We start from the raw sequence: 12,981 nt of genomic DNA, 5'->3' as shown, positions 1-12,981 counted from the left end.
GGTGTTGAATTTTCACAGACAGGACTGAAGGCTGACAAAATGTGGTGGGAAATGAGCGTAAATCAGTAAAAAAAACCTGTGATTTCAAAGCATTATTCAGCTTTTAACCTGTTTGTTGACGTTGATCTGTGTTCGTGACATTAACGGTTGTGCATTGGAAGGAGAAATTGCTCTTGAGTCTGTATTTATCCTCTTCTCACTTCACCAGCCAACGTTGGAGATCAATCATCATGCAGGGAAGTCTTTAGACAGCTTCTGCAAGTGGCAGAAAACCATCCAACACCGGAGCAGCTACGGGAACGCCATACCGGACAACGGCATTGCTCACCACGACACCGCCGTGCTCATCACCAGGTCAGACATTTGTGTGTGTGTGTGTATGAAAGGCTGCCTTGTAGTAATGTTAGGTATTTTAAACCTGCGTGCTCGTTGATGTGAGAAAGAAGACACTGAGTTAGAAATAAAGACAAACAACTTCTCTTGGTTATTCAAAGTAAACTTACTACACAGACCTTTTCTGTTCGGCCGAAAACCTCCTGATAAAGACTACAGGACAGTTTTCTACTGACAAAAATGCACATATTAGACAAATGATTGCAGTATAATTGGCTAAACTGATGCAGAGGAACCGTGGTTTAGACTCACCCCTCCCATCGTTGGAGCCTTGATTGGTCCCAATCACTCGGATCTCTTTGTCTCCTTTCGCTCCAAACATCGTGGATTTGGCCTTGTACTGAAGTCATCGCTGCGGGCTGGCTCCTCTCCGTCGCTGTTTGCTTGAGATAAGGGAACTACTTCAAGTGATTGAGAGCTAAACTAAGTAAAACATGGTTGTTACCTCCATATCATGCAGGCTTTGCCTGCGTAAAAGTGTGAGTCAGGCCATAACACACAAATTATGTTTGGGCCTTTTTAACTTTATCTCCCAGTTCTCTGCAACTCCTGCAAAGGCTAAAATAAATGTACTCCTAACAGTAAGGATGAAATTAGCCTTTTTTGGCGATTTCTTTACACATAAATAGCAGTAATTTAAAGGAGATGTTTGTTTAAAGGAGCAATGTGTATGATTGCCGGTTAAAATATACCAAAATAACCAAGAAACAGCCAGAGAGTGAGAAGAAATAAATGCAGTCACGTCAAAAAATGATTGCGGCTGCTGATATACGGTGTTGGCAGATAACCAAAACCAAATTATTGCACGCTACAAATTTGGCAACACGGATGAGAAACAAAATATTCAATGTATTCTGATGGCGTGGCGCTAAGGGGGCGTGTCTGTGCGAAGGGAGGACGCCCGGAGTGAAAACAGATGGTAATAAAAACTCACACGAATCTGATTCATGTAAAACAAATCAGTTATTTGTTTTATTTTATGTTGTTTGTAAATGTTTTATATACTATAGTTTTTATCTATTTATTTTTGAGCACTGGCTGATGGGACTTTTAATTTCGTTGTTATATAACACTGACAATAAAGCTCTAATCTAAATCTAATCCAAATCAGACTAATGCGGAAATTAGTTTTAGGCATTGTGAAATTATCGTATACTGTATTTTGTAGTAATGCACCGATTGTTCGGTAACCGAAATTGTTTGGCCGAAAATGGGAAAAAAACACTTTCGGTTGTCGGTGGAATAAGTGGGAAAAAAAACGAACAATTAACAACGGCGTTGTAATATAAGGAAATAGACTGGCCGCTCCCGTAACGGTTGCGCACCACAAACATAAATCGTTGGCCAACCAAAAAATAACCACATAAGAATTTTACCTAACATTCACCAGGAGGCGGAACCAAAACAACATAATGCTGGAAAATGTTCAGTTTTTTATGTTCAATAAATATTTTCTACCTTGTAATTTTGTAAAAGATTTTTTTCTTTGAAAAGCATGCCTAAATCAAATTTATTTGATTTATGCAATGGTGAAAAAATTGGCAAAATAAATGAAAAACTGCGAAGAACCATGTTCGGTATTGTTCGGTATTCGGCCAAGTGTTTATTATTATTTTCGGTTTCGGTTTGGGCCACAAATTTTCATTTCGGTGCATCACTAGTATTTTGCAACCATTGATTGTACATCAATGGTTAGCTTCGGTCCACCGGGCCTCGTAATACCAGTTTCTTCCACCTGTGGCAGTAGCGAGCGACATAGCGGTCAGTCATGTAGGTGCTGGCCACAAGTTACAATTTTAGGATTTGCAAACAGAAACAGCAAGGATGGCTGACGCTCTCTGGAGGAGAACTTTGCCATCACCACAACCAGCTGGTGAAAGTGAAATAAGCCTTGTTTGGAAGTGAAAAAGAGCAGAAATAAACAGGGTTTTGTGGACAGTGCTTTCCCCAGTTTGAGAGAGCTGATGGACAGCAAAATAATGAAGTCTGATGAACAACCAGCCAACATTTCTTTGACACTAGTTTGTTTGTTTTCCTTAACATTTTTGATGGTACAGTAAGTCAAGTTACTGTGACGTCAGATCAACACAGGACATATTGATCTCACCTTTGTCCTGCTGATTTGACTTGTTTCACAATTGGGATCGCAAAAAAGAAAAAAAGCGCCACTGAGAAAGGCGGCTCGGAAACAGAGATAGTTTTAGAAATAATGACGAGAAAAGAAAAGTGTAACCGGGAACAAAGATCGCACTCGATAATCGCACAGTGTATGCCCGTTTTAGAGATTGGGATTTCTTGGCTGTAGATTCTGTGTATTAATGCTCAGATTTTAGACTTTGAAATCGCAAAACATTTGAGTTGACGAGGAGTAGGGATGGGCGGTATGGACTAAATTCAATCAATTTATCACGATAATTTCTGGCATTTATCCCGATAACGATAAAAATGACGATAAAAAAAATACCAATTCAACTCCATCTTTTTAACTATAAATCTATCTCCACATTCAGTCTTTGGAGCCAAAACACTGCTCTAAAAGAATTCTTTCTTTCTTTCTTTCTTTCTTTCTTTCTTTCTTTCTTTCTTTCTTTCTTTCTTTCTTTCTTTCTTTCTTTCAGGCTCATATCTATCTTTCTTTCTTTCTTTCTTTCCGGCTCATTTCTTTCTTTCTTTCTTTCTTTCTTTCTTTCTTTCTTTCTTTCTTTCTTTCTTTCTTTCTTTCTTTCTTTCTTTCTTTCTTTCTTTCTTTCTTTCTTTCTTTCTTTCTTTCTTTCTTTCTTTCTTTCTTTCAGGCTCATATCTATCTTTCTTTCTTTCTTTCTTTCCGGCTCATTTCTTTCTTTCTTTCTTTCTTTCTTTCTTTCTTTCTTTCTTTCTTTCTTTCTTTCTTTCTTTCTTTCTTTCTTTCTTTCTTTCTTTCTTTCTTTCTTTCTTTCTTTCTTTCTTTCTTTCTTTCTTTCTTTCTTTCTTTCTTTCTTTCTTTCTTTCTTTCTTTCTTTCTTTCTTTCTTTCTTTCTTTCTTCCTTCCTTCACGTACGTTGTGTGTGGATTTAACACAGAACCATAAATCAGCTTTACACAAAAACGTCATCAACAGGAATTTATCGTTTTTACCGCGAGATGACAAGTTCTTACCGTGAGGAATTTTTTTGACGGTTTATCGTGAACGGTAAAATATCGCCCATTCCTAACGAGGAGAGACATGTCATTTTCTTTGCGTGAGTGTGGAGCATAAATTATATTTTTGGCTTCAGATTACACACTGCTTGCTCCTTAAAATATACTCTGAGCCAAAACAAAACTCCTCCTCCTGTATGTTGTAAACAGGAATATTTGTGGCCGTCGCTCCTAGTGGGCTCTCATTAAACGTCTGTACGTCGTCCTCTCAGGTAAGAATAGATCGGGCCTCCCTGCACGACTCAGTACCTGGACACAAGATGTCAAAGAAAGGGAAAGAAAAATAGAAACACTTCCAGAGACGTACAGTAGAACGTGAGCAGATATCGAAACAGAAGTCTGAGAGCGTTGCTTTCTCATTAATTTAACTTCACTGTTAGCTACGGAGAACAGAAATGCTTGTATGTTTAATGAAAAACAAACCAAAACAAACGGATGCTGTTGACTGAGGAATGTGCAACCGAGGACAGAACAAGCATGGTTTGGTCAGAGTCGTCTGAACGCAGCGGATCTGCCACAAATACCCTACTATTCTCTCGTGAGGAATGTGCTATAAACTCACGCTGCACACAGTTAACTGTCAGATAGAGGAAAGAGGAGGTGTAAAACAGAAAAACATGTCACTCGTTTTTTTCGAGCGGTGGTTTTGGTGGCCACTCTGTGGGAACAGTTTGATTGTTTGTTTTATTTATTTTGCAACAGCATTTATCAAGCAAGGATGGAAGCTATCCAGACAGACGACACCTCAGTGACCATTCATGGTTTCCGCCTATTGTTCTTCCAAAGTTATATCTGTCTGCTCTCCCTGCGGCCCATCGTCCGTCTGTCCGTGACATGACTGGGAGAATCTGTCCGTCACTATTTTTTTGTGAATGTGCTGCAAAGTATGCAGCAACAGCAGTTTTGGGTGAGATGGTGAATAATGACGCCTTTTTTTCTTTTTCTTTTTCTCCCACTTTCCCTTAAATCTACAGGTACGACATCTGCATCCAGAAAAACAAGCCCTGTGAAACCCTAGGTAACGTTCACTCACACAAAGGTGCAGTTGTGGTCTAGCTCTTAGAAGGCCATCAGTTTTCTCGGAGTTGACATCCCGAGATTCGGTTCCAAGTGTTTTCTAAAGGATAAATTGCTTTCATATTAATAAACCGTGTTCGTGCATGTGCGTGTGTATATTTTGTCAGGTCTGGCTCCGGTAGGAGGGATGTGTGAGCCAGAGAGAAGCTGCAGCATCAATGAGGATATTGGTCTTGGAACAGCTTTCACTATTGCCCATGAGATTGGACATACGTGAGTAATTCACACACACTCAGACGTATAAACAAAAGAAATAAATAAATAAAATGTCCTGGACGTCTCAGACATGCGGTACGTGCAACTGTAAAGAACTCAGGCCTCATATACAAAGCCACCTACCGCATATTACAGTATTTCCTGCCAGGCCAACATTTACCATAAAGCGTGCAGTTCATGCAGACGCTAATTTCTCCACATCTGTGCTAAGATCCATAAAACGGACAGTAAAGGAATGTCCTGTTGCATTGCTACATTTTCAAATTTACTACTGATATCAGACAAAGTATCGTCAATAGAGGCAAAAGGAGTGGGTCTGACTGTGATTTTAGCCATTTTAGTTCTTTTTATACGCTTTTTTTTTTACACGTACAAAGTTCACATTTCCTTGGTTTGTCTGTAGGGATCTTATCCATACTATCATTTAGGTGAATTACTTTTTTGAGTCTTGCCAGGGGCTTAAAATATATATTTATTCTGATGGATTATGATTGTTCTAAATCAGAAGTACTTTGATTCACATTGTTGTGCTCCCTAATGAAAGTTTGCCATTTAGCAACAGACTTAGGGTTGATTTATCACCATAATATTCCTTTTGGACAGTATATAAAAATTAAGAACATTATGTGTAACATAGTTTCAAATACAGACTTCTATCGTCACACAACCTCTCTGATTCACCCGTTTGCTGTTTTGAAGGTATATTTGTCGTGTTATCGGGTGTTTAAGGGGGTTGAATTTTCTAGATATTCCAGGACAGGGTCATATATCACCGTGCTGCAAACAGAGATCAATAAACTGTAACTCAGTAACACCAAAGAAGAAGAGCACACAAACCTCTCCTGCTCCATGAATTAGATACGTAGTCTCCCTTTTTATGTTGTTTCCATCAGGTGATTGGTATTTTCATTCAATAGCTGTCCTATCAGTCCATTTTCTGAATCAACAGAGGTTATTATAGTATTATTGTAGTTGCTCAGTAGACTTGTAGTCAAGACCGCCTAAACCGAGACCAAGACACTACCAAGACCAGAGAGTATCAAGACCAAGACCAAGACAAGTTCAGCTCAAGACAGCGACCAAAAACAAACCTAGTTATTTCCTCATCTTGCGTGATTGTAGAACATCAGCTCCATCCTGGTTCAGCTAGTTTCCATATGAGCTTGTATTCAACTGCAGCACAATAACACAGAGAAGTGGATGATGATGTTGAACTCACTATACATTTTTTCATCCATCAGCTGAGATCAGATATGTGTGGCGACTGCACTACTGCTATTTCTACACTATTGGAGGATTGACTCCAGTGCTTTTAAGGATTGACACGACTACTAACTAGTCCCAAAGTCCTCTAGCAGAATAACCAGCTCCAACACCCCCCTCCACCTCAGAAAAGTCATGAATAGTAAATGTTACTGATCTAAATTGGACTTAATTTGTAGATGTAATTATAAATATTAAACATACAATTATTGACTTGAACTTGCATTATTTATAATTATAGTAGCCAAATTACATCATATATATCAGCATCACTGAAATGGACCTGATGCTTAATCAATCACAACGATATTGCAAATATTATTCATATATTTATTCAAACAAGGCCGTTATAAACACAAAACTGTAATTAAATACAGACATATGCAGATGCACCAAAACATTAAATCAAATGCAAAATACAAATAGTTTACAAAACTGTACATTAACAAGAGGAAGAACTGGTGATCACCAGATTCTGTCACCTTGGTGTGCAACGACATCTCAATTATCTGAGTCAGAGACAAGACCAAGACCAAAGACTGTTGAGACCGAGATCACAAAAAACCACAAGTCTATTGCTCAGTAATCCAGTGTCCCATTTACTTGTGTTTTTTTTTTTCCAACTTCATTGAGAAGTATTTAAGCAGACGGTGAATCCATCAAATGTTCTAAAGTCTTATATGGGTTTTTCAAGCTTTACATCCAAGAGACCATCTTATCACCGTGTCTGGACAACGTTTGTTACTGTTATAAATATGTATGTACACTGTTATGAAAAAAAAGGAATATTTTTGGCATTATCGTGCAGTGTTAGATCAAATGCAGACCTATTTATTGTGAAAGGGACACACATGCAAAAGAGAAGAAAGACCAGCAGAAATGACTTCTGAGGGATGAAAAGCTTTCAGTTTACATTTCAAGCTCAAACACAGCTGCTGTGGGTGTTATTGATGTCTATTGTGGACGTTCAGGCCGACCAGCGAGACGTCAAAAATGGTCGGACGATTTGCAGACATGCCAGTTCTGTTTACAGTCTCCGTCTGGTCCTCTAGTCTGAAAGCCATATAGAAAAGGCGTTTGGGTCCAGAATGTGTTCTGTGTCGCACTTTCCCACCAACAGTGTGTCAAGCTCACTCCTTTTATGCACCATTTTGTTTCCTGTGATGATTGATGGAAGACGTTGTGTAAACGTCCTCTTCGTAAGTTAAGTTATCCCGGTATTACTGCAAACATGTCTTAGGTTTTATGACAGTGGTCCCTGTCGCTTCTTAAATCTCCGTTAGGTCAGGTCTTCTGTTGTCCTAGTGAACAATGGATGACTATGGGCAGAAATATGTGCCACTAGAAACTGAATTTGAATGGCTCAACTTGAATAATTGCATTGAAAAACTGAATCTGAATCACATCATTTGAATTTGTATTGTTTAATTTGAATCATTGCATTGAAAAACTGAATCTACATTCAGTTCTCACAATTCAAATTCAGTTCTTGCAATTCAATTTTACTGTGCCAGACAGCCGGGTCTTCCGGAGGAAGAGCAATTGATTGCAGATACAAAGAACTCCTTTTCACGTAGCTTACTATAACCTCTATTTTCTTTCAACGATATAAACGACCAATGGGAGCTGATATTTCGAACCCTTTTGTGTTTTCTCCATTCTGTGTAAAAAGTGTAGATTTATATCTTGCTGTTTTGTAGAAACATTTCTGCTGAGGAGTCTGTGAAGATTTGCAGCAACGGGTGAAGCCTGAATTATGGTTCTGTGTTAAATCGACGCAAATCAAATTAAACAATACAAATTCAAATTATGTGATTCAGATTCAGTTTTTTAATGCAATTATTCAAGTTGAGCAATTCAAATTCAAAAATAAATTATTCAAATGCAGTTTCTAGTGGCACATACTTCTGCCCATAGATGACCTGACCTTTGCTAAGGGCATCCACACGACCCCGTTGCATCAAAGACCCTGACTTTTGGTAAAAGTGGTCATAGTTCTTTTTTTAATCTCTTTTTGTCCAGACACCTCTGGCGTAACGTGAGATAAGGCATCCTTTTTTCATAGCAACATTTTAAGTGACCTATGACTGCATCTCTATATTGTAGTGCTTAATTTCCCAAAGTTTTCCCAAATTGCTACTCCATGTTATCATATCAGTTATTGATGAATGATGACCTTTGATCTGAGGATATTCCTCCAGAGTACTTTTTTATTAGCTTTATCATATTCTGCAAGTTGCTTCCGATCTTTCTTTTTCTTTTAGGAATGTCATTTTTTAAACATTACAGAGATTTCCTCTTGCATTCGTGAAAGATCTGCTGGCCATTTCACAGTTACAGATTTTTAAAATCCAGATATTTTAAACCTGTAATATCAATCACCTGTTAACGTTGCAGGCTCGAAACGTCATTGCTCTTTTTTTACCAACTCAAAACTGTCCAAAACCTTTTTTGAAGCTGTGTTGATAGGTCTGAAATGTGGGAATGGCCTCACCAGGGAAGCATCTTGGAGGCGTTATGGGCAGAAATATGTGCCACTAGAAACTGAAGATTGACGAGACAAAACATGAGATCTTGTGGGTTCATACTCTCGGCATATAAATAAAAGCCAAATTTAGCTTTTGAATAACATTTTCAGTATTATTTCAGCTTGTTCCGAGTTAGGGTTGTAATAAAGTCAAAGCTTTGGGACGATCGGGACAAAATTAAAACTATATTAATCAAAAAATAATTAACAATTAGTGAAAAACAGTTATTTGTTGCCCCAGTGAGGTGTACTAGTGACATGGTTGTAACTAGCAGGGACGTGACGTCAGATATTTTTCTGCATTTCTTTTATTAAAAGACAGATTTTCTTTGTATTTAAACCATGAACAGTGTTTGTTTTACAGCCAAGTGATTAATTATCTAAATGATTTTTGTCAACTGCAAGTCAGAGCTCCAGTTTTCTGTCGGTTGGGTGTATTTTTGTGAGTGAAAACGGTGCTTCTTTGACGTTAACTGTTTAAAAAGGCATCACATGCTGTACATCGGCCCCTGGTTTGATGTCCAATGAAAGACAAGCATTTTTTATCCTAAGATGAAACATCTAGAATTAGATTTTGAGTAAACGTCTGGCAAACATTTTTAACTTTTGTGGATGGCAACCTTTGATATTTCTGATCTTTCAGTCCCACTTGGTTCCCTCGCTGACCTCTTTTCCTCCGTCTCCATTGCTGCTGGATGGATCATTACCCATCTGTACTTTGCTGCTTCAAAGAGTTGTTGTCGTCTCATCACGGGCTTTAGGTTCGGGATGAACCATGACGGCATGGGGAACGCCTGCGGGCCACGCAGCCAGGAGACCGCCAAGCTGATGGCTGACCACATCACCATGAAGACAAACCCATTCATATGGTCCGCCTGCAGCCGGGATTACATCACCAGCTTCTTGGAGTAAGTCAGCCGGCACATATCTCCAGCACCACAAATAATTGGTAATTAGAGGTCAGGGAGGAAAAGAAAACAACTTTCAAACCGTTTTTGATGGTCAGACAAACCTCAAATTCAACAAATCCACTTCCATGCGATCATTTTCTAACCTGTTCACTGTTGCAGTAAAACCTGTTTTGTCTAGGTCTGGGGATTGAAATGTCAAGAATCGATTCGATTCCGATTCTTAGGATTCAGAATCGATTATCAAGATTTGATTCGATCTGATTCGATTCGATTCCGATATTGATTTGGGTTAGTGTTATTAAAACTGTTTTTTGAGCTGTTGCATGAATTATATGACTGTAGTTATGCAAAATATTACTACTAGTATTATATTGAGATTCAACAGCAAGTATTGCAGCTAATGATGCTGTAAGGACCAATCAACTCCCAGAATGCTGATAGAACTGCTTTCAGAAACATCTTGTGGGTCAGAATTACAAAACAGATCCAGGGAGGAAACAGAGACGGATGAAATAGTTTTTATTTTTTCCCACATTCCATTTTTATTTGTTCCATTTTCGGTCTATTTTGGTTTTTAATTTTTGAGCATTTGGTTTTTAGCATTTTTTGCAAATGTAACCCCAAGACAGTATATAAAGTAATGAAATATAGACAATGTATGCAATTATAACACTTTAATGTTTTCATACCTTTAAACATATTTAAAGGCAAAAACATGGCACCAGTTATTCTTGTGTCCAACAAAACATTCCTTTTTTGGGGATAAACAAAAAAAATAAAGTTGTAATGTAATGATGAAAAAAAAAGAATACATAAATAAATAAAAGAAAATTAAAAAAAAATTAATAAAAAAAATCGATCTTTAGACATATGAATCGATTTTTAGGAATTAATATGAGAATCGATTTAGAATTGGGAAATCGATTTTTTCAACACAGACCTAGTTTTGTCAGGACAAAAGATTGAAAGTTAACCCCCTGCTTTTCTTTTCTTTTCTGTTTGTCGTGTTTTAGCTCAGGACTGGGCTCCTGTCTGAACAATGTACCTCCGAAACAGGAGTTTGTGTACCCCACCACCGCGCCGGGCCAGGCCTACGATGCAGACGAGCAGTGCCGCTTCCAGTACGGCATGAGGTCCCGGCAGTGCAAATATTCGGTGAGCACGGTAGCACACAACAACCAAAAAATGTGGTCACAGATGATCTTAAAGCACACCCAATCACGTAGATCATAAACCTTTTGAATTTTTCTCCTTAAAAATTCAAGCTTTGTTGTGTCACACGTCAGATTCAACAGCTACCAGACGTCCGCACTAAAACACTAAAGGCAATTTGTGGTAGCGTTTCTCATCAGTCTACAAAACAGTCCTTGTAAATCACAACCATCTCAACATGTGCCACTTTCTCTCACTAACTGTGATTTAATCTTCTACTGAGCATTTAAATGGACTCAAGCTGACTAAATCACTTTTTAAGTGGTTTATCTCTCAGGGCGCTCACGTTCATGCTTGGAGTCTGTGATGTAACACATCTTGCAATACTTTCACGGAATAGCATTCTTTTTATTACATGGTCAAGTTTTACAAGGCCAGCCTCAGAGTGAATGGACATCTGGAACAGAAAGCGGCTTTATAGACTCATTATTATCGATACTATGTAGTTGCAGCATATGTACACAATAAAACATAACCCCCATGTGTTAAAGACATTGCTGTAGAAGGAGAAGGTGAAGGTGAACAAGAGGGTTTCTGCTCTCGTGTCTCGCAAAGCGGTGGCACGTTGTCTCACTCTTGTCTGTTTGTCGCCGATGCTTCTTGTTGGTTTCTCGCTCAAACACACAGGAAGTCTGCAGTGAACTCTGGTGTATGAGTAAGAGCAACCGCTGCATCACCAGCAGCATTCCCGCTGCAGAGGGAACCATCTGTCAGACCAATACCATAGAAAAAGGGGTAAGCGCCGAAAGCATTATTCTCTGTGAGGTTTTAGACTGTAACGAGAGAAAAAGTACATCCAAAATATTTAACTAAAACTGAAGGTTGCACGGGGCTGTTTTCCCCTTTTGCAGGAATAAGAAAGAAGCACGAGTCCTTGAGCTGATTTCATTTTTTACTTTTGTTTTGATTACGTTTTCCAAGACCAATTTGTTGATTATACCTCATTTTAAAAGTCAAAAAGTTATCATACTGAAAAATGTTTCAGCAGCCTTGAACTCTTTTGTTTTTCACCTTGAAAAGATGATTTATCATGTGTTCGCTGACACACTTTTATATTTAAGTCTGTGAGTAATTTACACGCTACCTATCTGCAGCTGGGGGTTTATTTATATATATATTTTCTGCACTGTGTGTGTGTTTATCTTGCAGTGGTGCTATAAGAGAATCTGCGTGGCGTACGGTACCCGGCCTGAAGGTGTGGATGGAGGGTGGGGTCTGTGGTCGCCCTGGGGCGAGTGCAGCAGGACCTGCGGAGGAGGAGTCTCCTCTTCTGTCCGACACTGCGACAGCCCCAGGTACAGATCTAAGACACGGCCGACGACGACGTTGCAAAACTGATGCAACTTCAGGATGTCGGTGGAAAGACCACATGAACCTGTGAAAACAGTGACAGTGTTTTTTCTTTTATTTAGAACCTACATATCGTTAGCCTCATAGCATAATTGCCTAAGTTGTATTTGAATGCCTTAGAATTAGGCAATTATGGTATGCCTCTTGTTTTTGCACTATCCCCTTTGCTGCTGTAAACTGCAAATTTCCTCTCTGTGGGACTATTAAAGGATTATCTTATCTTGTCTTATCTTATCTTATCTTATCTTATGAGCCTAACGATATTGAACTTTTCATGCTATATTATAGTCAGTCAATTAAACACACAATTTATGAACAATATTTCTTTTCTTTCCTCAATAACTTGAGAAATTAACAAATGTTATTATGTATCTCAAAATAAATAACTTGTGAAATGCTATAATAAGACATGATTTAGGATTACTGTATTTCTTATTGAGACGTAAACGTTGATTTATTCTTGGATTTACAATTTAATTTGCTAATTCTTTTTCTTGGAAACATTTTTTTTAGGTTCTTTAAATACCTTTTTTTTTCTTACCTGTCACAATTGACAGGCGGGTCACGCCCGAACCACATCAGGTAATTAATAAAACCTAAAGATTTCTCGTCCGATAAAAAGAATTAGCAAATTAAAAGGATTTATCCTGTTAAGAGAATGTTGTCCACTGATGAAACGCCACACAAAGTCAAATAACTACAGCTAAATAAGTTGTTTTGGATATGATCATAATAAGAATAAGAGGATGAAGGGATATTATCGTCCTTTTAAGTCGTACGGTATGATAAAATATCGTCTCTGTCGCTTCCACACAGGTGACACCAATGCTAGTATTTTTTAAATCGAAGGGTTTC

The 12,981-nt window shown here is 38.3% G+C and overlaps 1 protein-coding gene across 2 annotated transcripts in view; it reads left to right on the top strand.

Annotated features, from left to right (window-relative positions):
- Positions 1–12,981, top strand: part of adamts10 (ADAM metallopeptidase with thrombospondin type 1 motif, 10) — a 74,612-nt gene that overhangs the window by 31,605 nt on the left and 30,026 nt on the right. For both annotated transcript variants that reach the window (XM_061738796.1, XM_061738795.1), the window contains exons 8-14: positions 209–354; positions 4,545–4,588; positions 4,755–4,860; positions 9,415–9,561; positions 10,578–10,719; positions 11,404–11,511; positions 11,926–12,071. In XM_061738796.1, coding sequence (XP_061594780.1) covers positions 209–354; positions 4,545–4,588; positions 4,755–4,860; positions 9,415–9,561; positions 10,578–10,719; positions 11,404–11,511; positions 11,926–12,071 — 839 coding nt within the window. The remainder of the gene's footprint in view (positions 1–208; positions 355–4,544; positions 4,589–4,754; positions 4,861–9,414; positions 9,562–10,577; positions 10,720–11,403; positions 11,512–11,925; positions 12,072–12,981) is intronic.

Source organism: Cololabis saira, chromosome 13 (genome assembly GCF_033807715.1).
Source record: "Cololabis saira isolate AMF1-May2022 chromosome 13, fColSai1.1, whole genome shotgun sequence".
Lineage (NCBI taxonomy): Eukaryota > Metazoa > Chordata > Actinopteri > Beloniformes > Belonidae > Cololabis > Cololabis saira.
This window is presented reverse-complemented; position numbering and strand designations above follow the sequence as displayed.